The following is an 18637-nucleotide window of genomic DNA, read 5'->3' as shown; positions in this document are numbered from 1 at the left end:
GCATTGAAGCTCGCCTGGAGGGTTGTTAACACAGTGTCAAAAGAAGGGCCAGAAGTATACAGAATAGTGTCGTCTGCGTAGAGGTGGATCAGAGAATCACCAGCAGCAAGAGCGACATCATTGATGTAAACAGAGAAGAGAGTCGGTCCAAGAATTGAACCCTGTGGCACCCCCATAGAGACTGCCAGAGGCCCGGACAACAGACCCTCCGATTTGACACACTGAACTCGATCAGAGAAGTAGTTGGTGAACCAGGCGAGGCAATCATTAGAGAAACCAAGGCTGTCGAGTCTGCCAATGAGGATGTGGTGATTGACAGAGTCAAAGGCCTTGGCCAGGTCAATGAATACGGCTGCACAGTATTGTTTCCTATCGATGGCGGTTACGATATCGTTTATGACCTTGAGCGTGGCTGAGGTGCACCCATGACCAGCTCTGAAACCAGATTGCATTGCGGAGAAGGTGTGGTGGGATTCGAAATGGTCGGTAATCTGTTTGTTGACTTGGCTTTCGAAGACCTTAGAAAGGCAGGGTAGGATAGATATAGGTCTGTAGCAGTTAGGGTCAAGGGTGTCCCCCCCTTTGAAGAGGGGGATAACCGCAGCTGCTTTCCAATCTTTGGGGATCTCAGACGACACGAAAGAGAGGTTGAAGAGGCTAGTAATAGGGGTGGCAACAATTTCAGCAGATAGTTTTAGAAAGAAAGGGTCCAGATTATCTAGCCCGGCTGATTTGTAAGGGTCCAGATTTTGCAGCTCATTTAGAACATCAGCTGACTGTATTTGGGAGAAAGAGAAATGGGGAAGGCTTGGGCGAGTAGCAGAGGGGAGGGCAGTGCTGTTGTCCGGGGTAGGGGTAGCCAGGTGGAAAGCATGGCCAGCCGTAGAAAAATGCTTATTGAAATTCTCAATTATAGTGGATTTGTCGGTGGTGACAGTGTTTCCTATCTTCAGAGCGGTTGGAAGCTGGGAGGAGGTGTTCTTATTCTCCATGGACTTTACGGTGTCCCAGAACTTTTTTGAATTTGTGTTGCAGGAAGCAAATTTCTGCTTGAAAAAGCTAGCCTTGGCTGTTCTAACTGCCTGTGTATATTGGTTTCTGGCTTCCCTGAAAAGTTGCATATCACGGGGGCTGTTCGATGCTAATGCAGAACGCCATAGGATGTTTTTCTGTTGGTTAAGGGCAGTCAGGTCAGGAGAGAACCAAGGGCTATATCTGTTCCTGGTTCTAAATTTCTTGAATGGGGCATGCTTATTCAAGATGGTGAGGAAGGCATTTTTAAAAAATGACCAGGCATCCTCTACTGACGGGATGAGATCAATATCCTTCCAGGATACCCCGGCCAGGTCGATTAGAAAGGCCTGCTCGCTGAAGTGTTTCAGGGAGCGTTTGACAGTGATGAGTGGAGGTCGTTTGACCGCTGACCCATTACGGATGCAGGCAATGAGGCAGTGATCGCTGAGATCTTGGTTGAAAACAGCAGAGGTGTATTTGGAGGGCAAGTTTGTTAGGATGATATCTATGAGGGTACCCGTGTTTACGGAATTGGGGTGGTACCTGGTAGGTTCATTGATAATTTGTGTGAGATTGAGGGCATCAAGCTTAGATTGTAGGGTGGCTGGGGTGTTGAGCATGTTCAAATTTAGGTCGCCTAGCAGCACGAGCTCTGAAGATAGATGGGGGGCAATCAGTTCACATATAGTGTCCAGAGCACAGCTGGGGGCAGAGGGTGGTCTATAGCAGGCGGCAACGGTGAGAGACTTGTTTTTAGAGAGGTGGATTTTTAAAAGTAGAAGTTCAAATTGTTTGGGAACAGACCTGGATAGTATAACAGAACTCTGCAGGCAGTCTTTGCAGTAGATTGCAACACCGCCCCCTTTGGCCGTTCTATCTTGTCTGAAAATCTTGTAATTGGGGATGAAAATGTCTGAATTTTTGGTGGTCTTTCTAAGCCAGGATTCAGACACGGCTAAAACATCCGGGTTGGCAGAGTGTGCTAAAGCAGTGAACAAAACAAACTTAGGGAGGAGGCTTCTAATGTTAACATGCATGAAGCCAAGGCTATTACGGTTACAGAAGTCATCAAAAGAGAGCGCCTGGGGAATAGGAGTGGAGCCAGGTACTGCAGGGCCTGGATTCACCTCTACATCACCAGAGGAACAGAGGAGGAGTAGGATAAGGGTACGGCTAAAAGCTATGAGAATTGGTCGCCTAGAGCTACTAGAGCAGAGAGTAAAAGGAGGTTTCTGGGGGCGATAAAATAGTTTAAAGGAATAATGTACAGACAAAGGTATGGTAGGATGTGAATACAGTGGAGGTAAACCTAGGTATTGAGTGATGATGAGAGAGATATTGTCTCTAGAAACATCATTGAAACCAGGTGATGTCATCGCATATGTGGGTGGTGGAACTGAGAGGTTGGATATGGTATAGAGAGCAGGGCTAGAATCTCTACAGTGAAATAAGCCAATAAACACTAACCAGAACAGCAATGGACAAGGCATATTTACATTAAGGAGAGGCATGCTAATCGAGTGATCAATAAGGGTCCAGTGAGTAGAGGTTGGTTGGGGTCGTGGCGATCCAGACAGCTGGCCGGGTATATGGCTATCGGTAGCAGCATAGGATGGAGGTCTGTTTGTAGATACCTCGTGCGTTTCCGTCGGTAGGTTAGTGGGGTTCCGTGTAGTGGGGTTCCGTGTGGTAGAGGGGATCAATCCAAATTGGCAAAATAGATATAGTGACCCAAGGAAAAAATAAAATAAATAAATAATAATAATAATAATAGTTGTCCAATATACTTGTTCAAATAGCAGCCGATAAGACAGCTAACGATTAGCGGGCCTCAGATGAGCGTTCAGGTAACGTCGGGACGGAGGTGCCAGTTGGATAAATCCCTCGGGCAGATAACGTCGGCAGTCAGTCGCGGCAGTCAGTCGTGAAGGCCCGGTGGGGTTCCGTATCTGCAGCAGCAACAAAAGAAACGGGTCCGGATGGTGATGGAACTCCTCAGCTGGCTAGCTCCAGAATGATTTGAGTTTGCTCCGGGGTCGACGTAAGCCAATAGTCACACGGTTTGCAGCTAGCTAGCTGCGAAATCAAGGTGCAAGTGTCCAGAGCCTGCGGCTGGAATCCGGGGAAACTGAGAGAAAAAGAGTCCCGGAATGCTCCGGTCCGAGTCGCGTTGCACAAAAGTGCCGGTAGATTATCGAGCTAAAGGAATAGCTGATGACCACTAAACGTGGGCAGCTGAAACACCAACGCTAGCCAGCAAACCGGCTAATTTCGGGGCAGCTACAGATTAGCTTCTGGCTAGCTATCGGAGTAGCTTCTGGTTAGCTTTCAGGCTAGCTTCTGAATTAGCCCCTGGCTAGTTTCCACGATGGATTTTCAGATTGAGGTAAATAATACTTTTTGTAATTGGTGAAGCGGGTTGCAGGAAAGCTTTTGCAGGAAAGCTTTTGTAGTTGAGTTCTTGGATAATAAAATAGATAAAAGATATGCGAAGAAAGGTGTAAATATATATATATACAGGACACGAACAATACGGAACAGAAAAAGACGTCTGAACTGCTAAGCCACCTTGGACGACCCAAGGTGGCCACAATGACCCTAAGCACACAGCCAAGACAACGCAGGAGTGGCTTCGGGACAATGTCCTTGAGTGACCCAGCCAGAGCCTGGGCTTGAACCCGATCGACCGTCTCTGGAGAGGCAGCGATGCTCCCCATCCAACCTGACAGCGCTTGAGAGGATCTGCAGAGAAGGGGAGAAACTCCCTAAATACAGGTCTGCCAAGCTTGTAGCGTCATACCCAAGAAGACTCGAGGCTGTAATCGCTGCCAAAGGTGCTTCAACAAAGTACTGAATAAAGGGTCTGAATACTTGTCATATTTCAATTTTTCATTTTATAAATTTGCTAAAATTTCTAAACCTGTTTTCTCTTTGTCATTATGGGGTATTGTGTGTAGATGAGGGGAAAAAAACTATTTAATTAATCTTAGAATAAGGCAATAATGTAACAAAATGTGGAAAAAGTCAAGGGGTCTGAATACTTTCCCGAAAGCACTGTAGCTAAACACTAATTCAGTATTATATTACTGTACCAATTTACTGTATGACTGAAATCTACCACAAAATGAGTAGCAATGGCTGATGGTGTAATTTCATGTTTTCACAAGTTGAATCACATGATTTCATTTGTGGAAAATCACATGATATCACACATGAAGTTTCACATATGAAATCATGTAAAAACTTATTTTGGGCGCACACTTCTGAAGTGTGCCAAAAAAAACACATGATTTCACTTGTGCAAAACGTGGAAATGTCACGTGAAATCATGTGGTTTTTCCATAAGGGAAGACCTGACAATTGGTCTTTGCTTAAGTAAGTATTTACCACAAGCTGTGTGTGTATGGGTTTCTTCTTTCCCATGTTCAATTTACACCAAAGAGTACATTGAGTCTCGGAACGATGCTGCTAAGATGATTACACCACATGATATTTCAACTACTGAAGATAACAGCGAGTACGACAGACCTACAGATTAGGCATCACATCCTAAAATAGACCTCTTAGTTGCCATGGTCACCTAAACCTCTTTACCTTTTGTTACGTCTGTAGGCTTGAGAACAGCTGGAGATGTTACAGCTTCAAATGCTTTAATTAAGATATCGCGTTTTATTTTAGTCTAATTTCAGATGGTGTTTGTCTGTTATTTACTAAGCAATAATGTAGTAACAATGAGTACTTGCTATTAGTTGCTTTTAAACACAGTTCACTACAGGTACGAAATGGTAAGTCATATTGTTTATTCTTTACATCATTATGTAAATAAATACTCCTTTCACATGGCTATACCATTTACTTCACCTCCTCAGTCTTGCCACATTGGGCTTAGATTAGCCTACTCAGGCATCACAATATAGATTAGAATGCAAATAAAATTGACAACCCAAAGAGTGCTTTTCTAAATGTTTCATAACTCACAGCTAGAATTGCATCGCTGCCATACGTTGCACGCAGCTTCTTACCAAAGGCTTTGAATGGAAACATATATTAAATATGTTTTAAAGAATGCGGAAGCATGTTTGGAGTCCCGTTGGACTCTGTTTAAAAAAAGAAGAAGATTTTACCAAAAATGAAACCTCTGCGATACTGGAGTGAGGTCAATAGATTAAACATATTTTGATGTGCCCTTGAGCAAGGCTTTAACCCTCATTGCTCCTCTAATTTGCTCTGGATAAGAGTGTCTGCTAAATGACTAAAATGTTAGTAGCTTAACTACAGCATAAATCTATGATAAAACACAATTGTATTGTATCTTTGTTTGGGTTGGCATGGTTATTTAAAAAAATATTTAGTACAAATATGTAAATGTTTTCCTATTAGGCTATCTGCTTATCTGAAAAGATTGATTCTAATATTTTACTTTGCAATAATTTACAATTAGCATTATTGTATTCTTGTTTCTATTCTGTCACAATGCGTAATAATGCATGTTGTCAATTTTTTTCATTACTAATAAAGTTAACACATTTCAAAATGATAACGACGTTAGATGAATGTGATCTAATAACATGAAATAGGCCACAGTTGTTGCTGTTGTCTTACATGTAAAGATTTGAAAATGTGTCCGGAGGATGTGTGGTTAGAGAAAGAACATTTCTATATGATCGTAACATTGATTAGTTATGGCCTTTTTCAAAGACAAGTCTTGCATCCTCCACCTCAACAACGCTAACAGGATGAACACCAGAGAACAATTAGTCCAGCGGATAGGTTAAATAATTGTTCCATTAAATTATACAAGTATCAAACTTGGTACACTAATACTAGATACTTTCTAATACTAGATACCTGCAGATAATATAGATATTAATTCTAAAGTACTGTTAAGACCTTAATAGGGGTCATAATGAGTTCATTTTGACCATAGTCCAGGATAAAATTTCAGCATGCTCCTAATGATTTCTAAATATTGTGTCATCTGTGGATTAGAATGATGAATAGCATGTAGCAAAACAGGGCTTCATAATAAATCATGGTAGCCTTAGTATGTGTCCCACACATCCCATTAAAAAAGGTAGTTCTATTGAAATGGCTTCATGTCCATCTGCATAACAGCCTGAATATAATAGCATACTTTAAAGTTACTGTAAGACCAAAAACGCCATGTCAATTCTAATAAGATTTAAGGATGATTGTGCTGAATGGTCATGTTTTTTTTCTCATGATGCAGCCAAAACTAAACCAGTGTGTGCCATAGGATGAACGTGCTCTGATGGAAACAATACAGGCAGGCTAGTCTGTAGCTTGTTGACATCATCTACTCAAAGTGCATTTACTCACATCCCTCAAGAAGATCTGAATGGAACTGAGTGAGATCAAATGTTTATGGTTGGTTGAGAAATTATAACCTTATATTACTTTTTTTTGCCGCTCCGGCACCTTTAATAAAATAGCACTACACCACTGAGTATAATAAGTTACACCTGGAATGGCACTAAAGCTAGACATCTTTGTTTAGACGTTTATTTGCTTTTTGTAAAGGCTGAAAGGACTCCTCATCAAAGCATTTCTAATGGACATAATATTTGGTTCTTATCTGCTGGACCAAATCTTGTGACTTGAAACACCATGACCCTGGCCAACAATAAATGTGTGATCAAGTCAACTACTGTGTATGTAGTGATTACTAATGATTGAACCAGTGATTCTGCATCTGATAGACTGAGTATTGAGTGATATGAATGGATGCAATTGAGAGCTGTAGAACAGAACCCAATGCAATTAGCCAAGCATCAGACTGTTTTTGTTGATGTTGCCAAATGTTTTGGATCCTATCTGAAACTCTCACTCACTCACACACAATGTTACTTGATTTCAAGTATGCATCGTAGCCTACTAAACAGGGAATTCAAGAAAACCCTGCGGGAGAGTTAAGTAGGCAAAATAGGCCTACGTTGTACATCTCCTTTAAGTGTTCCTGAAACTTGTATTATCTGTGTAAGACCAAACGTGAACTTAAGAAGGATTTGTGAGCATAAGAGCTCCATTCGCAAACCTAATGAAAAACCACCTGTTGCCAGGCATTTCAAAAGCCATAATTATGAACTAAGTGCCTTACGTTATATGGTCATTGAATGGTGAAGGTGAGACATATGGGAGGAGATGGGTATAAATGACTTCTCCAAAAGAGAGATGTATTGCATAGGCTGCTTGGGCACTCTTGCCCCAGCAGGTCTCAGTGAGGAATGTTTCTTTCCTTATTTTCTTGTAGGCTATAAATAGGTTGGCTGAAAATACCCTGCTAACATTTAGGCTTTATTGTGTGTTTGCGTATAGATTTTGTATTTATTTATTTGATTTTCATGCCCCCCCCCCCCCCCCCCCCCCCACAGCTGGGATCTTTTGATTGGACAATTACTGACTTTGTGAATCTATAAGTATGCCCACCTGTGTGTGGCCTGTATTATTGTTGTAACATTGATTGCCATTGCGTCTTATGCACGCTGAAGAAGAGCTCATACCCCAAACGTTAGTGCAGAAATATAAATGTTAATTTAAGTTTATTCACCAGAGTGCTGTCCTATTTCAGATACTTTTGTATATATAGTGTATGTGAAAACACCTTCAAATATGTGGATTCAGCTATTTCAGCCACACCCGTTGCTGACAGGTATATAAAATTGAGCACACAGCCATGCTTTCTCCACAGACAAACATTAGCAGTAGAATGGCCTTACTGATGAGCTCAGTGACTTTCAATGTAGCACCGTCATAGCATGCTACCTTTCAAACAAGTCAATTCATACAATTTCTGCCCTGCTAGAGCTGCCCCGGTCAACTGTGTGCTGTTATTGTGAAGTAGAAACGTCTAGGAGCAACAATGGCTCAGCTGCAAAGTGGTAGACCACACAAGCTCACAGAACAGGACCGACGACAACACTCACTACCGAGTTCCAAACTGCCTCTGGAAGCAATGTCAGCACAATAACTGTTCATCGGGAACTTCATGAAATGGGATTCCATGGCCTAGCAGCCGCACACAGGCCTAAGATCACCATGCACAATGCCAAGCATCGGCTGGAGTGGTGTGAAGCTCGCCGCCATTGGACTCATTGGAGTGATGAATGACACTTTACCATCTGGCAGTCCGACAGATGAGTCTGGGTTTGGCAGATGCCAGGAGAACGCTACCTGCCCGAATGCATATTGCCAACTGTAAAGTTTGGTGGAGGAGGAATAATTGTCTGGTCTGGGGCTGTTTGTCATAGTTTGGGCTAGGCCCCTTAGTTCCAGTGAAGGGAAATCTTAATGCTACAGCATACAATGACACTCTAGACGATTCTCTGCTTCAAACTTTGCGGCAACATTTTGGGGAAGGCCCTTTCCTGTTTCAGAATGACATTTTGTGCCCCCGTGCAGAAAGTGAGGTCCATACAGAAATGGTTTGTTGAGATCGGTGTGGAAGAACTTGACTGGCCTGCACAGAGCCCTGACCTCAACCCCATCGAACACCTTTGGGTTGAATTGGAACACTGACTGCGAGCCAGGCCTAATTGCCCAACATCAGTGCCCGACCTCACTAATGCTCTTGTAGCTGAATGGAAGCAAGTCCCCGCAGCAATGTTCCAACGTCTAGGGGAAAGCCTTCCCAGAAGAGTGGAGGCTGTTATAGCGGCAAAGGGGGGACGAACTCCATATTAATGCCCAAGATTTTGGAATGAGATGTTCGACGAACAGGTGTCCACATACTTTTGGTCATGTAGTGTAAGTAGGCCTAAGGTTTTGTTTAGCCTACATTTTGCCTGGCACCTGCACTTCATAGGTTAGGCTACTTAAAGCAGCTATCAGCAGTTGAAACAATAACAAAGCGAATTTCCCACCCGTTTTCGTAACACGCTGGGGGATGGGGCTGGAGAAATGTAACCACTCTAAAATTCATAGACAGAGCAATGTATGCAAGGACTGACCATACATTTTTTTACATTTACTTAGTTTACAAGCATTGGAGTGAACCATTTTGGGGTCCTGATGGGGTATGACAGTTGAACTAACCCCATTAGGCATTTACATTAGGCAGTTATATTCTTCAAGAATCAATTAGTTCATATCATCAATTTCAAGTCCAAAAATGGATGTATCAACTTCAGATTGCCCCTTTAAGTTACATAGATGGAATAGCCTAAACACAGGCAAAAGTTCACACCTAATTTTGTGTCTCAAGCAGCCTACCAGTCGGGCAGTATGCTATCCTAAAGGAATGATCTCATCTTCGTGTCCTAATCTCTTTATTGACTGCGGGTGCTAGTGGATATTGTAAACGAGTCATGTAACAGTAGGTTAAATAAAATAGGGTTCAAGTGTAAATCCATTCCAACATGTTTATTACAATTTATTACAATGTAATAAATAGATAAATAATACAGAGCGGTTCCGCATGATGCCTAGCCTATAGCCATATAACGTTAGCGCATAACCATTGCTGCCTTTGTAGCACTTGCGCAAAAGTTTTATTCACGCCTATGTAGGTGGAGATTTCTGTACATGTTTTTGCCTATACTTACTATTAAATGACTACTAATACAGAGTCCAACCACCTTAGACTACAACGTTGGGCATTGCGGTGCTATAGGCTACTATTTCCTGAAACTAGCGTGCGTTTCCGTCAAACTGTTTTGTCCTCCACAATACCAAAATTATTGTAATTGCTGCTACTTCCACACAACAGTGAACGGAAAAAAGGTTACAATCCAAAGTGGATAGCTGAAACTGAAGACGTTTCCAAAAAGTAGTAGGGTTGCGCATAAAATAAAAAAACAAAGCATCTAATCACAGGCAAGCCACCTACCTATCGCCTGATTTATAGATCAAATCTCTTTACGCAAAAGCTTGCTCGTGTCCATCCTCGTGAACGAGCTCATTTTCTTCGAGGTCTATATAGAATGGTCAGGTGACCTTGTATTTGGACAGTTACACTAAAGAGGTATAATAGACCAAGAATGAAATAGTTTTCATAGTTCAAATCCATGTCTCCGTTTATTTTTGAAACTTAATCAATAGTATATCGTCTCTAATTTACGGTCTAAATAGAATATCCGAATCTATTTCGTGTAATGACGATAAAAAGACACACACAACACCATGTACCCTCCCCACTGATTTGGAAATGGTATGGCCCTCTGGTAGAATTCCGAGAATTAAACCCTTGAGTTTCTTAGAACTTGATTCTCAGAACTGGTGATGCACGAAGTTTCCAGGAAAGTTTTATAAGGTGAATTTTTTTCCCTCATTATTTTACAGTATAATGCTAGAAGTTGCTTATAGTGGTAGACATTTGTTGTGGCTCATTGACCTCTATTGATACACTTTAAATAATTAAATTCTTTAGATTGTTTTATGTTTTCTTTAGTTTTGTGAACAGTAGGGTTTCTTAGGCTGCAGTTGCTAGACTTCTTGCTAATGTTTTTACTTGATTAATGGTCAAGTAGTCTAGTATCTTCTCTGCTCAAGCAGCATGCTTGCCAGAGATTCAGTCGGAAGTTCGTGGTTCATTCTGTCATTGGGAAACTATTATAAAAAAAAAATGTATTGCCACATTTATGCTCACTTTTTTTTATCATGTTGGTTTATCGAATATCTAGATATTATCGAGAGATAATATATTAGGCCGAATGTGCAGCTCTTTTATAGCCTATCCTACTGTACATAAAGATGCCTTTTGGGTTTATATAGCCAGAATGTTTTTGATTTTATCAAAGTTTTTTTCTGGCTAATATGATTTGATATTCTCAAAAAGTATGCATCTTTAATAGTCGTTAAATATCAGTAAGCTAAGAGCAAGAAAATTCGCGCAACAGGGCGAGCCTGTCTTGTTAGATCACTGCGTACTACATTTAAGCTTTGAGTGCTGTACTTTTCTCTCTGATGGTGGTTTAACTTCGCTGGTAGATTTCCACTAATGATCTGTCGAATACTTTTTCGTGCAATGCTGCGAAAAAAACAAATAATATTTTGATGTAGGCCTAAATTCTTGATTTGTTTTAATGGACCGTTATTATCAATAACTGCCTACTCGTTTTGTACTACATTTACAGTGTAGTCCTGTGCGCGTACATGCATTTGAAACTCCTAAAATCCCACAACCTATTATTCGCATTTCCGGATTCCAATTTTTCTAGTTTATTTTTCTAGTTAAAATAAATTAGGTATAACAAGTGTTAAATGTCATATGTTAAACAAGCTGGCTTTCCACGTATAGGCCTATCGAAGAACAGGAAGGGTATTTAGAAGCAACCTAATCTGTGCGCACCCCAAAACGGAATGTACTAAATGCGAAACATGTTCCAAGCGTGAGCCGTCAGCATTTATGGGCTTGGCTAAAGGTCAAAAGCAAATAGGAAACGGGGTTTAAATGTGTCTTTTATCGAAGTGTTTATTAAGTAATGTATAGTAAAATATTTGCAGTGAAATAAAGGTCATAATTTTCTAAATGTACAAATATTTTATTTGTACGTTTATTGTAAGGGTTAATAATGTCTATGGTAGGTCTAATAGCAATATGTAATCCAATATTTGGGTACCAGCAAATTCCCTAACTTGTTTACTGTAGCCTGTATAAAGTCAACTTTTCCACAACAATCATGGCTTGTCACTATTTGTGTGTCATGAACATGAGTTCAATGCCTCAGTTAGCTATAGTTGACATGGTATTTTAGATCTGTAGCCTCCCTCAGAGACGTGGTCCCATTTCCAGCAATGCTTTTTACTTTGTTGGACATTGAAATGGTGCCACCTACACCAAGTTCAATGGTAATAGGATTACAATGGTAATAGGATTATGATGCTACAGTATGTCCTCATATACACTATATATACAGAAGTATGTGGACACCCCTTCCAATTAGTGGATTCTGCTATTTCAGCCACTCCCATTGCTGACAGATGTATAAAATCGAGCACACAGCTATGCAATCTCTGTAGACAAACATTGCCAGTAGAATGGCCTTACTGAAGAGCTCAGTGACTTTCAACGTGGCACCATCATTGGATGCCACCTTAAAAACAAGTCAGTTTGTCAAATTTCTGCCCTGCTAGAGCTGCCCTAGTCAACTGTAAGAGCTGTTATTGTGAAGTGGAAACTTCTAGGAGCAACAACGGCTCAGCCGTGAAGTCGTAGGCCACACAAGCTCACAGAAAGGGAGTGTAGCACTCGGAAGCTCCATGAAATGGGTTTCCATGGCCGAGCAGCCGCACACAAACCTAAGATCACCATGTGCAGTGCCAAGTGTCAGCTGGAGTGGTGGAAACACGTTCTCGGGAGTGATGAATCACGCTTCACCATTTGGCAGTCCATCAGGCAAATCTGGATTTGGCGGATGCCAGGAGAATGCTACCAGCCCCAATGCATAGTGCCAACTGCAAAGTTTGGTGGAGGAGGAATAATGGTCTGGGGATGTTTTTCTTGGTTCGGGCTAGGCCCCTTAGTTTCAGTGAAGGGAAATATTAATGCTACAGCATACAATGACATTCTAGACAATTCTCTGCTTCCAACATTGTGGCAACAATTTGGGGAAGGCCCTTTCCTGTTTCAGAATGACAATGCCCCTGTGCACAAAACGAGGTCCATACAGAAATGGTTTGTCGAGATCAGTGTGGAAGAACTTGACTGAACTGCACAGAGCCCTGACCTCAACCCCATCGAACACCTTTGGGATGAATTGGAACACTGACTGCGAGCCAGGCCTAATCGCCCAACCTCACTAATGCTCTTGTGGCTGAATGGAAGCAAGTCCCCGCAGCAATGTTGCATCATCTAGAGGAAAGCCTTCCCAGAAGAGTGGAGGCTGTTACAGCAGCAAAGGGGGGACAAACTTCATATTAATGCCCATGATTTTGGAAAGAGATGTTCGACGAGCAGCTGTCCAAATACTTTTGGTCATGTAGCGTATAACATATGACAAATATATGACTAGAGCAGCTTTGCATACTTCATGTTTATGTTAATCAGCAACTCTCACAGTCTGAGCTTGGCGGATTGTCCTTTATCGATATTGTATTTTTCCATGTTTCTCCAGATTCTGACATCATGGCCTCATTGGCAGATGGCTGCATTCAATTCACCCGCCATGCTGGTGATGTTCTGCTGAACTTCAACCGACTCCGCAGTAGAAATATCCTGACAGATGTCACAATCCAGATTGACGGTCAGCGCTTCTGCGCTCACAGGGCAGTCCTCGTGGCCTGCAGGTACGTTCAAGACCAACTACGTGTTTTTAGGCCAATCGTTCTTCGTGTGCTATGCGACTGCCATTGTGAGAGAAAAAGGCACAATCTTAACATGCGATTTTACATTTTTCCCCCGTTTTACAGTGGGCTCTTTTACTCCATATTCACCGACCCCCTGAAGAGTAACCTGAGTGCCATCAGCCTGGACCCCACGGTGGACCCTGATGGTTTTGCCATCCTGCTGGACTTCATGTACACCTCCACCCTGACCCTGAAGGACAGCCTGGTTTTGGTTACCATGAACACAGCGTCATACCTCCAGATGGAACATGTGGTGGACACCTGCCGCAGATTCATCAGGTCAAGGTACAAACAACATTTACATAATTGCTCGTCCATTTAGACTTGGTTTGTAGCCTACTAGTGGCTGGAACTTTTCCTGGTCGGGTCGGTGAATATTCCAGGCCCTATTTTTTTTTTTACTTATTCACATCTGCATAGTATCTGGTTTGGAACTAAATGGCTGTTTTTCCTTCTTTCCTGGCCCTTTTAGAGAGCAGTCTGTGACTCTGCAGAGAGATGAGGTACTGACCAGCCCGATGCGTCTCTCTCAGGACCTCCCTGCTTTCAGGTCCCTGGATGGGTTGGCGACCAGCCCCAGCCACACATCCATGTCTCCCCTCAGAGACCGGAGGAGCTACTGCCCCAGTGTATTCACTGGTATCAATGCTTCGGGTAGCTCCCACCACGTCCACGGAAAACACGTCCCAATGCCCATCGGAAAGCTGCCAGACGCCCTCAATTTCAGTGACCACAAAGGGAATTCCGTCTCTCAGAAACTCTTCTCTCCCACGAATCGCACAGAGGCCACCACCATCATCCACCACCCTCTTTCATCCCAGTCCTCATCCTCCTCCGTTACGATCCTCCGCCCTCTCCCCTGCTCCAGCCGCCCGCCGGGGCCCTTCATGGGGCTCCAGGGACTTAAACACAGAGGGGCCTCCCCCATGGAGGAGGACAGCATCCAGCCCCCCCAGCCAGACTCCCTCAGCCTGTCCCCAGGCTGCAGCAAAGGGGTGATCTGCAGCCCGCAGAGCCCCCTCCGCTCTGACTGCCAGCCCAACTCCCCCACCGAGTCCAGTGGCTGCAGCAGGAATGCGACCCAGACCTCTGGCTGCTCCCAGGAGCCCAAGGCCCGCAACTGGAAGAAGTACAAGTTCATCGTGATGAACCAGACCTCCAGGGAGAAGGACGAGGCCCAGGGAGGGAGCGTTGAGGCTGGGGACTGCACCACTCCTCAGGGCTCTAACAGGACTAGTGGATCAGAGGGACCGATGAAGGAGCTGCAGGCTGCAGAGATGGTCAACGTGCACAGAGAAGAGATCCTTGTCCCACAGGCCAGCCATCACAACATTAGCCAACTGAGATGCTCCTCCTGTGGTACAGATGCCCCTCAGCACATGGTGGTGTGTCCCCGCTCCCCTGGAACCTACAGCGGGGAGGACAATGAGCTGCACTCTGAGTACTCCGACTCAAGCGGTGGTGAGTAGTGTACTTAAATTAGTGGGGACAGTGCTATAAACATTGACGCAGTACATTTACATTCATGCTGTTCCACTTTTAATTGGCTAAATCTCAATGTTTCTGTTGTAGAGAATGGTTGCAACTTCTGCAACTCAAAGTTTGCGGAAGCGGACTCCCTGAAAGGCCACATGCTCCAGGTCCATGCTGACAAGCCATACAAGTGTGACCGGTGCCAGGCTGCCTTCCGTTACAAAGGGAACCTCGCCAGCCACAAGACTGTCCACACCGGTAAGACTTCTGTTACATCTTAAAGGAGAGATTCGCCCATATTCAATGTTTTATCGTATTTGTGCATCTCTGTGCGATGTTCCAGGATTCACCTGGTCAGTCTGTCATGGAAAGAGTAGTTCCTAATGTGTTGTGTACTCAAGAGTACATACAAGGTACTGGTATCAGTGTTTTATGTTTTTTTTTATACCTCTTGCAATCCAGGCGAGAAACCGTACCGCTGTAACATCTGCGGTGCTCAGTTCAACCGGCCGGCCAACCTCAAGACCCACACCCGAATCCACTCAGGAGAAAAGCCATACAAGTGTGAAACGTGTGGCTCTCGCTTCATACAGGTGAGGAAGCAGCTATGAACTGTGATTCACTCATGAAGGACAGCTATGTCCAAAACATGCATTCTTTTATATTTACTTGGTTTTTCCTAGCCACCGTGCTTCTACACCTGCATTGCTTGCTGTTTGGGGTTTTAGGCTGGGTTTCTGTACAGCACTTTGAGATATCAGCTGATGTAAGAAGGGCTATATAAATACATTTGATTTGATCTCCTACAAATCTAAAGTATCTTATGGATTTTCTTCCTAGGTCGCGCACCTCCGTGCCCACGTGCTGATACATACGGGGGAGAAGCCGTATCCCTGTGAGATCTGTGGGACACACTTCCGCCATCTTCAGACCCTCAAGAGCCACTTACGCATCCACACAGGAGAAAAGCCCTACCATGTAAACACCTTATCTTTCCGTTCACTTGACCCAGTGTGTATCGGCTAAATCGGCACTGGTCCACTTCCTCAATAATCCCTTCCTGGCTTCCTGTGACTGTCTATCAATAGCATAAGCAGAGTATCGCTATGTACAAGCCAGGGCCTCAGCTTAAATGAATATCGGCTATAGCCTCTGTCCTCTTGCTAACCCTTCATTGAATGCATGAATGAACCTATTGACAGGCAGTTTGATTGAATTAGTGACTCATTGCGTTCCATTCTTTTCTTCCTCAGTGCGAGAAATGTGACCTCCACTTTCGCCACAAGAGCCAGTTGAGGCTGCATCTCCGGCAGAAGCACGGCGCGGTCACCAACACCAAGACTCAGTACCGCCGGGCGAACACGGACATGCTCGTTGGCTTGGCCAAGGCCTGCTAAATGGACACTGGGAAGATGGAGTTTGATTGGCAGACAACCGTCTTACGTTGTCATAGTAACACATCATAGCGACTTAGTACCACACTGTCAGAGATTGTTGTGTTTGTTGGCAAATGGCAGATGGCTTCCCTCCAAATGTGAACATAGAACCATATTGTATAATTCATAGCCATTTTACTTTATGTTTGTATAGAAGTCCGGGACGTACTGATGGAATGTACATTGAGAAAATTATAGGTTTGGAATATGAATTCTTATATCGGGTAATACTTTTTTCCTGAATGTTTTCAATTGAAGGACAGTGTTGTTTTAGAAGACACTCAACTGTTAGAGAATGAGAAACACTGTTACATGGGTACAATTATATTATAGATAAAGTATACTGGGGCATGTTCAGCTGAAGAAAAGCTAATTTATTATCCAGTTCTTTGTAGTTTCTTATATCTTGTATATTGTGAATACATATATATAATGTAATATCTATCCAGATTGCCCTCTGCTGGCAGAGTATATGTCTGTAATTACTAAGGTACAGCCGCTTTTGTCTTTCTACCTAGTGAAAGTTTGTTATTGCGTCTGTCATTTGGTCAAAATAATATATTATCCGACACGGGTACATATGCAATGTATTCAAGGTGCCTTACACTAAGTAGTTTTTTTGTCTATTCAGTTCATTACCGCAAAGTCCTACGTCAGCACTTTCTACCGTATTTGTTTTGTCTGCTTTTTGTCTCAAGCCAACAAGCTGTAAATACGCCAGCTCTCAAGCTACAAGTCCTCAGGACCGTTATCAACATTTGTCTTTGTAAACTGCAGAGCTTTATGTGAAATAGAAATAAAGGAATTTGTTATGGAAACACGAGTGCGTCTTTCGGTATCATTTGTCAATGTGACAATGCAAATAAGAACGTCTCGGGAAATATCACATCCTAACATGAACTGGGATCTGGATTGATATGTAATAAACTTGATAGTATGTGTGGGGCGACGCAGACCGATGTACTACCTTGGGGGAAGGGAAGCGGGTTAACCATGTATGTTAAAGAACCATATTTAATAACGTTTTTTGTTGTTGTACTGATGTTCTACCTCTGACCTGTTTCTTCTGCCAGTATCAAATGTCTGCCAGTTTTGACTGTTATGGTTCAAGTTTGTTGCCAGACTGAGAAACGGGCACACTGATAATGTTTCAGTGACACTGTTTCTGTAGCCACTGATGTGACTTCCTACAAGCCTCTCGGTGAATAAAAGCCTTCTCATTAAATTCACCTTTTAAAATCTCTATTACACAGTGTGTTTCATGAAACTAAATAATGTGCATTCACAGAGAATCAATTTTGGCAACCCAAGTTTTCATCATTGAAAAGTTATTTTGTTGCATTGGGAAAGTTTCTGAAGATTTGTATTTATTTAAATGTGATTAGTGATTCATTTACACGTGTCACTCAAGTTTAAGGTCAACTCTGTAAGGTGAACAAAACTTATTTTCTTCCCAAAAGAAACATTGAACATCTAATAGTCAAATCTGTGTCAAATTAAGTGCGCTAGTTCTTCTAATTTTGGCAATTGTCTGTTTTGTGGTGGAAAACTGAGTGTGCCGAGCATAACACGTCAACCCTGTTACCCATAGATAAGTAGGCTAGAAATGTTTTGTGAAGCTTGCATTCAATTGTCCATCCCTGTTGCACACAAGCTTCCGTTCCCCCTGTTAAGGGAATTTATGGCTGATTTAAGGTGAAATCGTCAACCCTGTCACTTTAATTGTAGTTTTTCTTAATTGAACCTTTTGAGATGGGAAAGCATGTTTAATATTACACTGTTATTAAGTGGAATTAAGTTAATGACAGAATGTCAAAATTAGACACTACACAAAAGGCACTCTATTCGTGGAATGACACAGGTAGTGAAAGGAAACAGGTAGTTTGGCATTATAGTTCACTTATGATTATGTAACAATATTGAATGTTCTCATTGGTCATGTACAGACAGAACACATTCTGTTTAAATATTAGGCCAGAGTTGAAAAAGCACCTGTATTATCATAAAATTATTTTTAGTTTTTTAGTGCTCTTTGAAGTTAAATGATTCAATGGACATTTTCCTTGAGCACATAACACAGAAGTGGTGGCATGCTAAAGTGTCATGGAATCACAAGATACAATTCGACGATGTGCATAATTCATTGCATAAGATGTGAATGCGGAAGTTTAAAGGGCCAATCAGCAATTGAAACAATAACAAAGCATGCTCCCCTCAAATGTGGGATGGGGCTAAAGAAATGTAACCACTCTCAAAATCATAGACAGAGCTATGGATGCAAGTATTGACCATCCAATGTATCAAAAAAATGCTAGTTTTAACCATGTAGAGGCTCTACAGTCTTTGTTTTACATTTACTTTGTTTAAAAAAGCTTGTATTTTGGGTTCTGATAGGGTACGATAGTTAAACT

General features: G+C 42.5%; 1 protein-coding gene across 1 annotated transcript; it reads left to right on the top strand.

Annotated features, from left to right (window-relative positions):
- Nucleotides 1-10166: 10166 nt before the first annotated feature.
- LOC139551058 (B-cell lymphoma 6 protein-like) lies at nt 10167-17049 on the top strand. Its single transcript, XM_071362410.1, has 8 exons — nt 10167-10282; nt 13086-13257; nt 13381-13602; nt 13790-14778; nt 14890-15048; nt 15253-15383; nt 15631-15768; nt 16044-17049. Exons 2-8 carry the CDS (start codon nt 13097-13099, stop codon nt 16185-16187), a joined length of 1944 nt encoding a protein of 647 aa, XP_071218511.1. The 5' UTR covers nt 10167-10282; nt 13086-13096; the 3' UTR covers nt 16188-17049.
- The last annotated feature ends 1588 nt before the right edge of the window (nt 17050-18637 follow it).

This window comes from Salvelinus alpinus, chromosome 23 (assembly GCF_045679555.1).
Source record: "Salvelinus alpinus chromosome 23, SLU_Salpinus.1, whole genome shotgun sequence".
Taxonomy (NCBI): domain Eukaryota; kingdom Metazoa; phylum Chordata; class Actinopteri; order Salmoniformes; family Salmonidae; genus Salvelinus; species Salvelinus alpinus.
The sequence above is the reverse complement of the archived record's forward strand: the minus strand, read 5'-3'. Positions and strand labels throughout refer to the sequence as shown.

Coding starts and splice junctions, on each gene's coding strand:
- LOC139551058 (XM_071362410.1), top strand. CDS start 13,097: ATGGCCTCATTGGCAGATGGCTGCATTCAATTCACCCGCCATGCTGGT. Junction 13,258..13,380: donor GCAGTCCTCGTGGCCTGCAG/GTACGTTCAAGA, acceptor CCCGTTTTACAG/TGGGCTCTTTTACTCCATAT. Junction 15,049..15,252: donor CCACAAGACTGTCCACACCG/GTAAGACTTCTG, acceptor CTTGCAATCCAG/GCGAGAAACCGTACCGCTGT.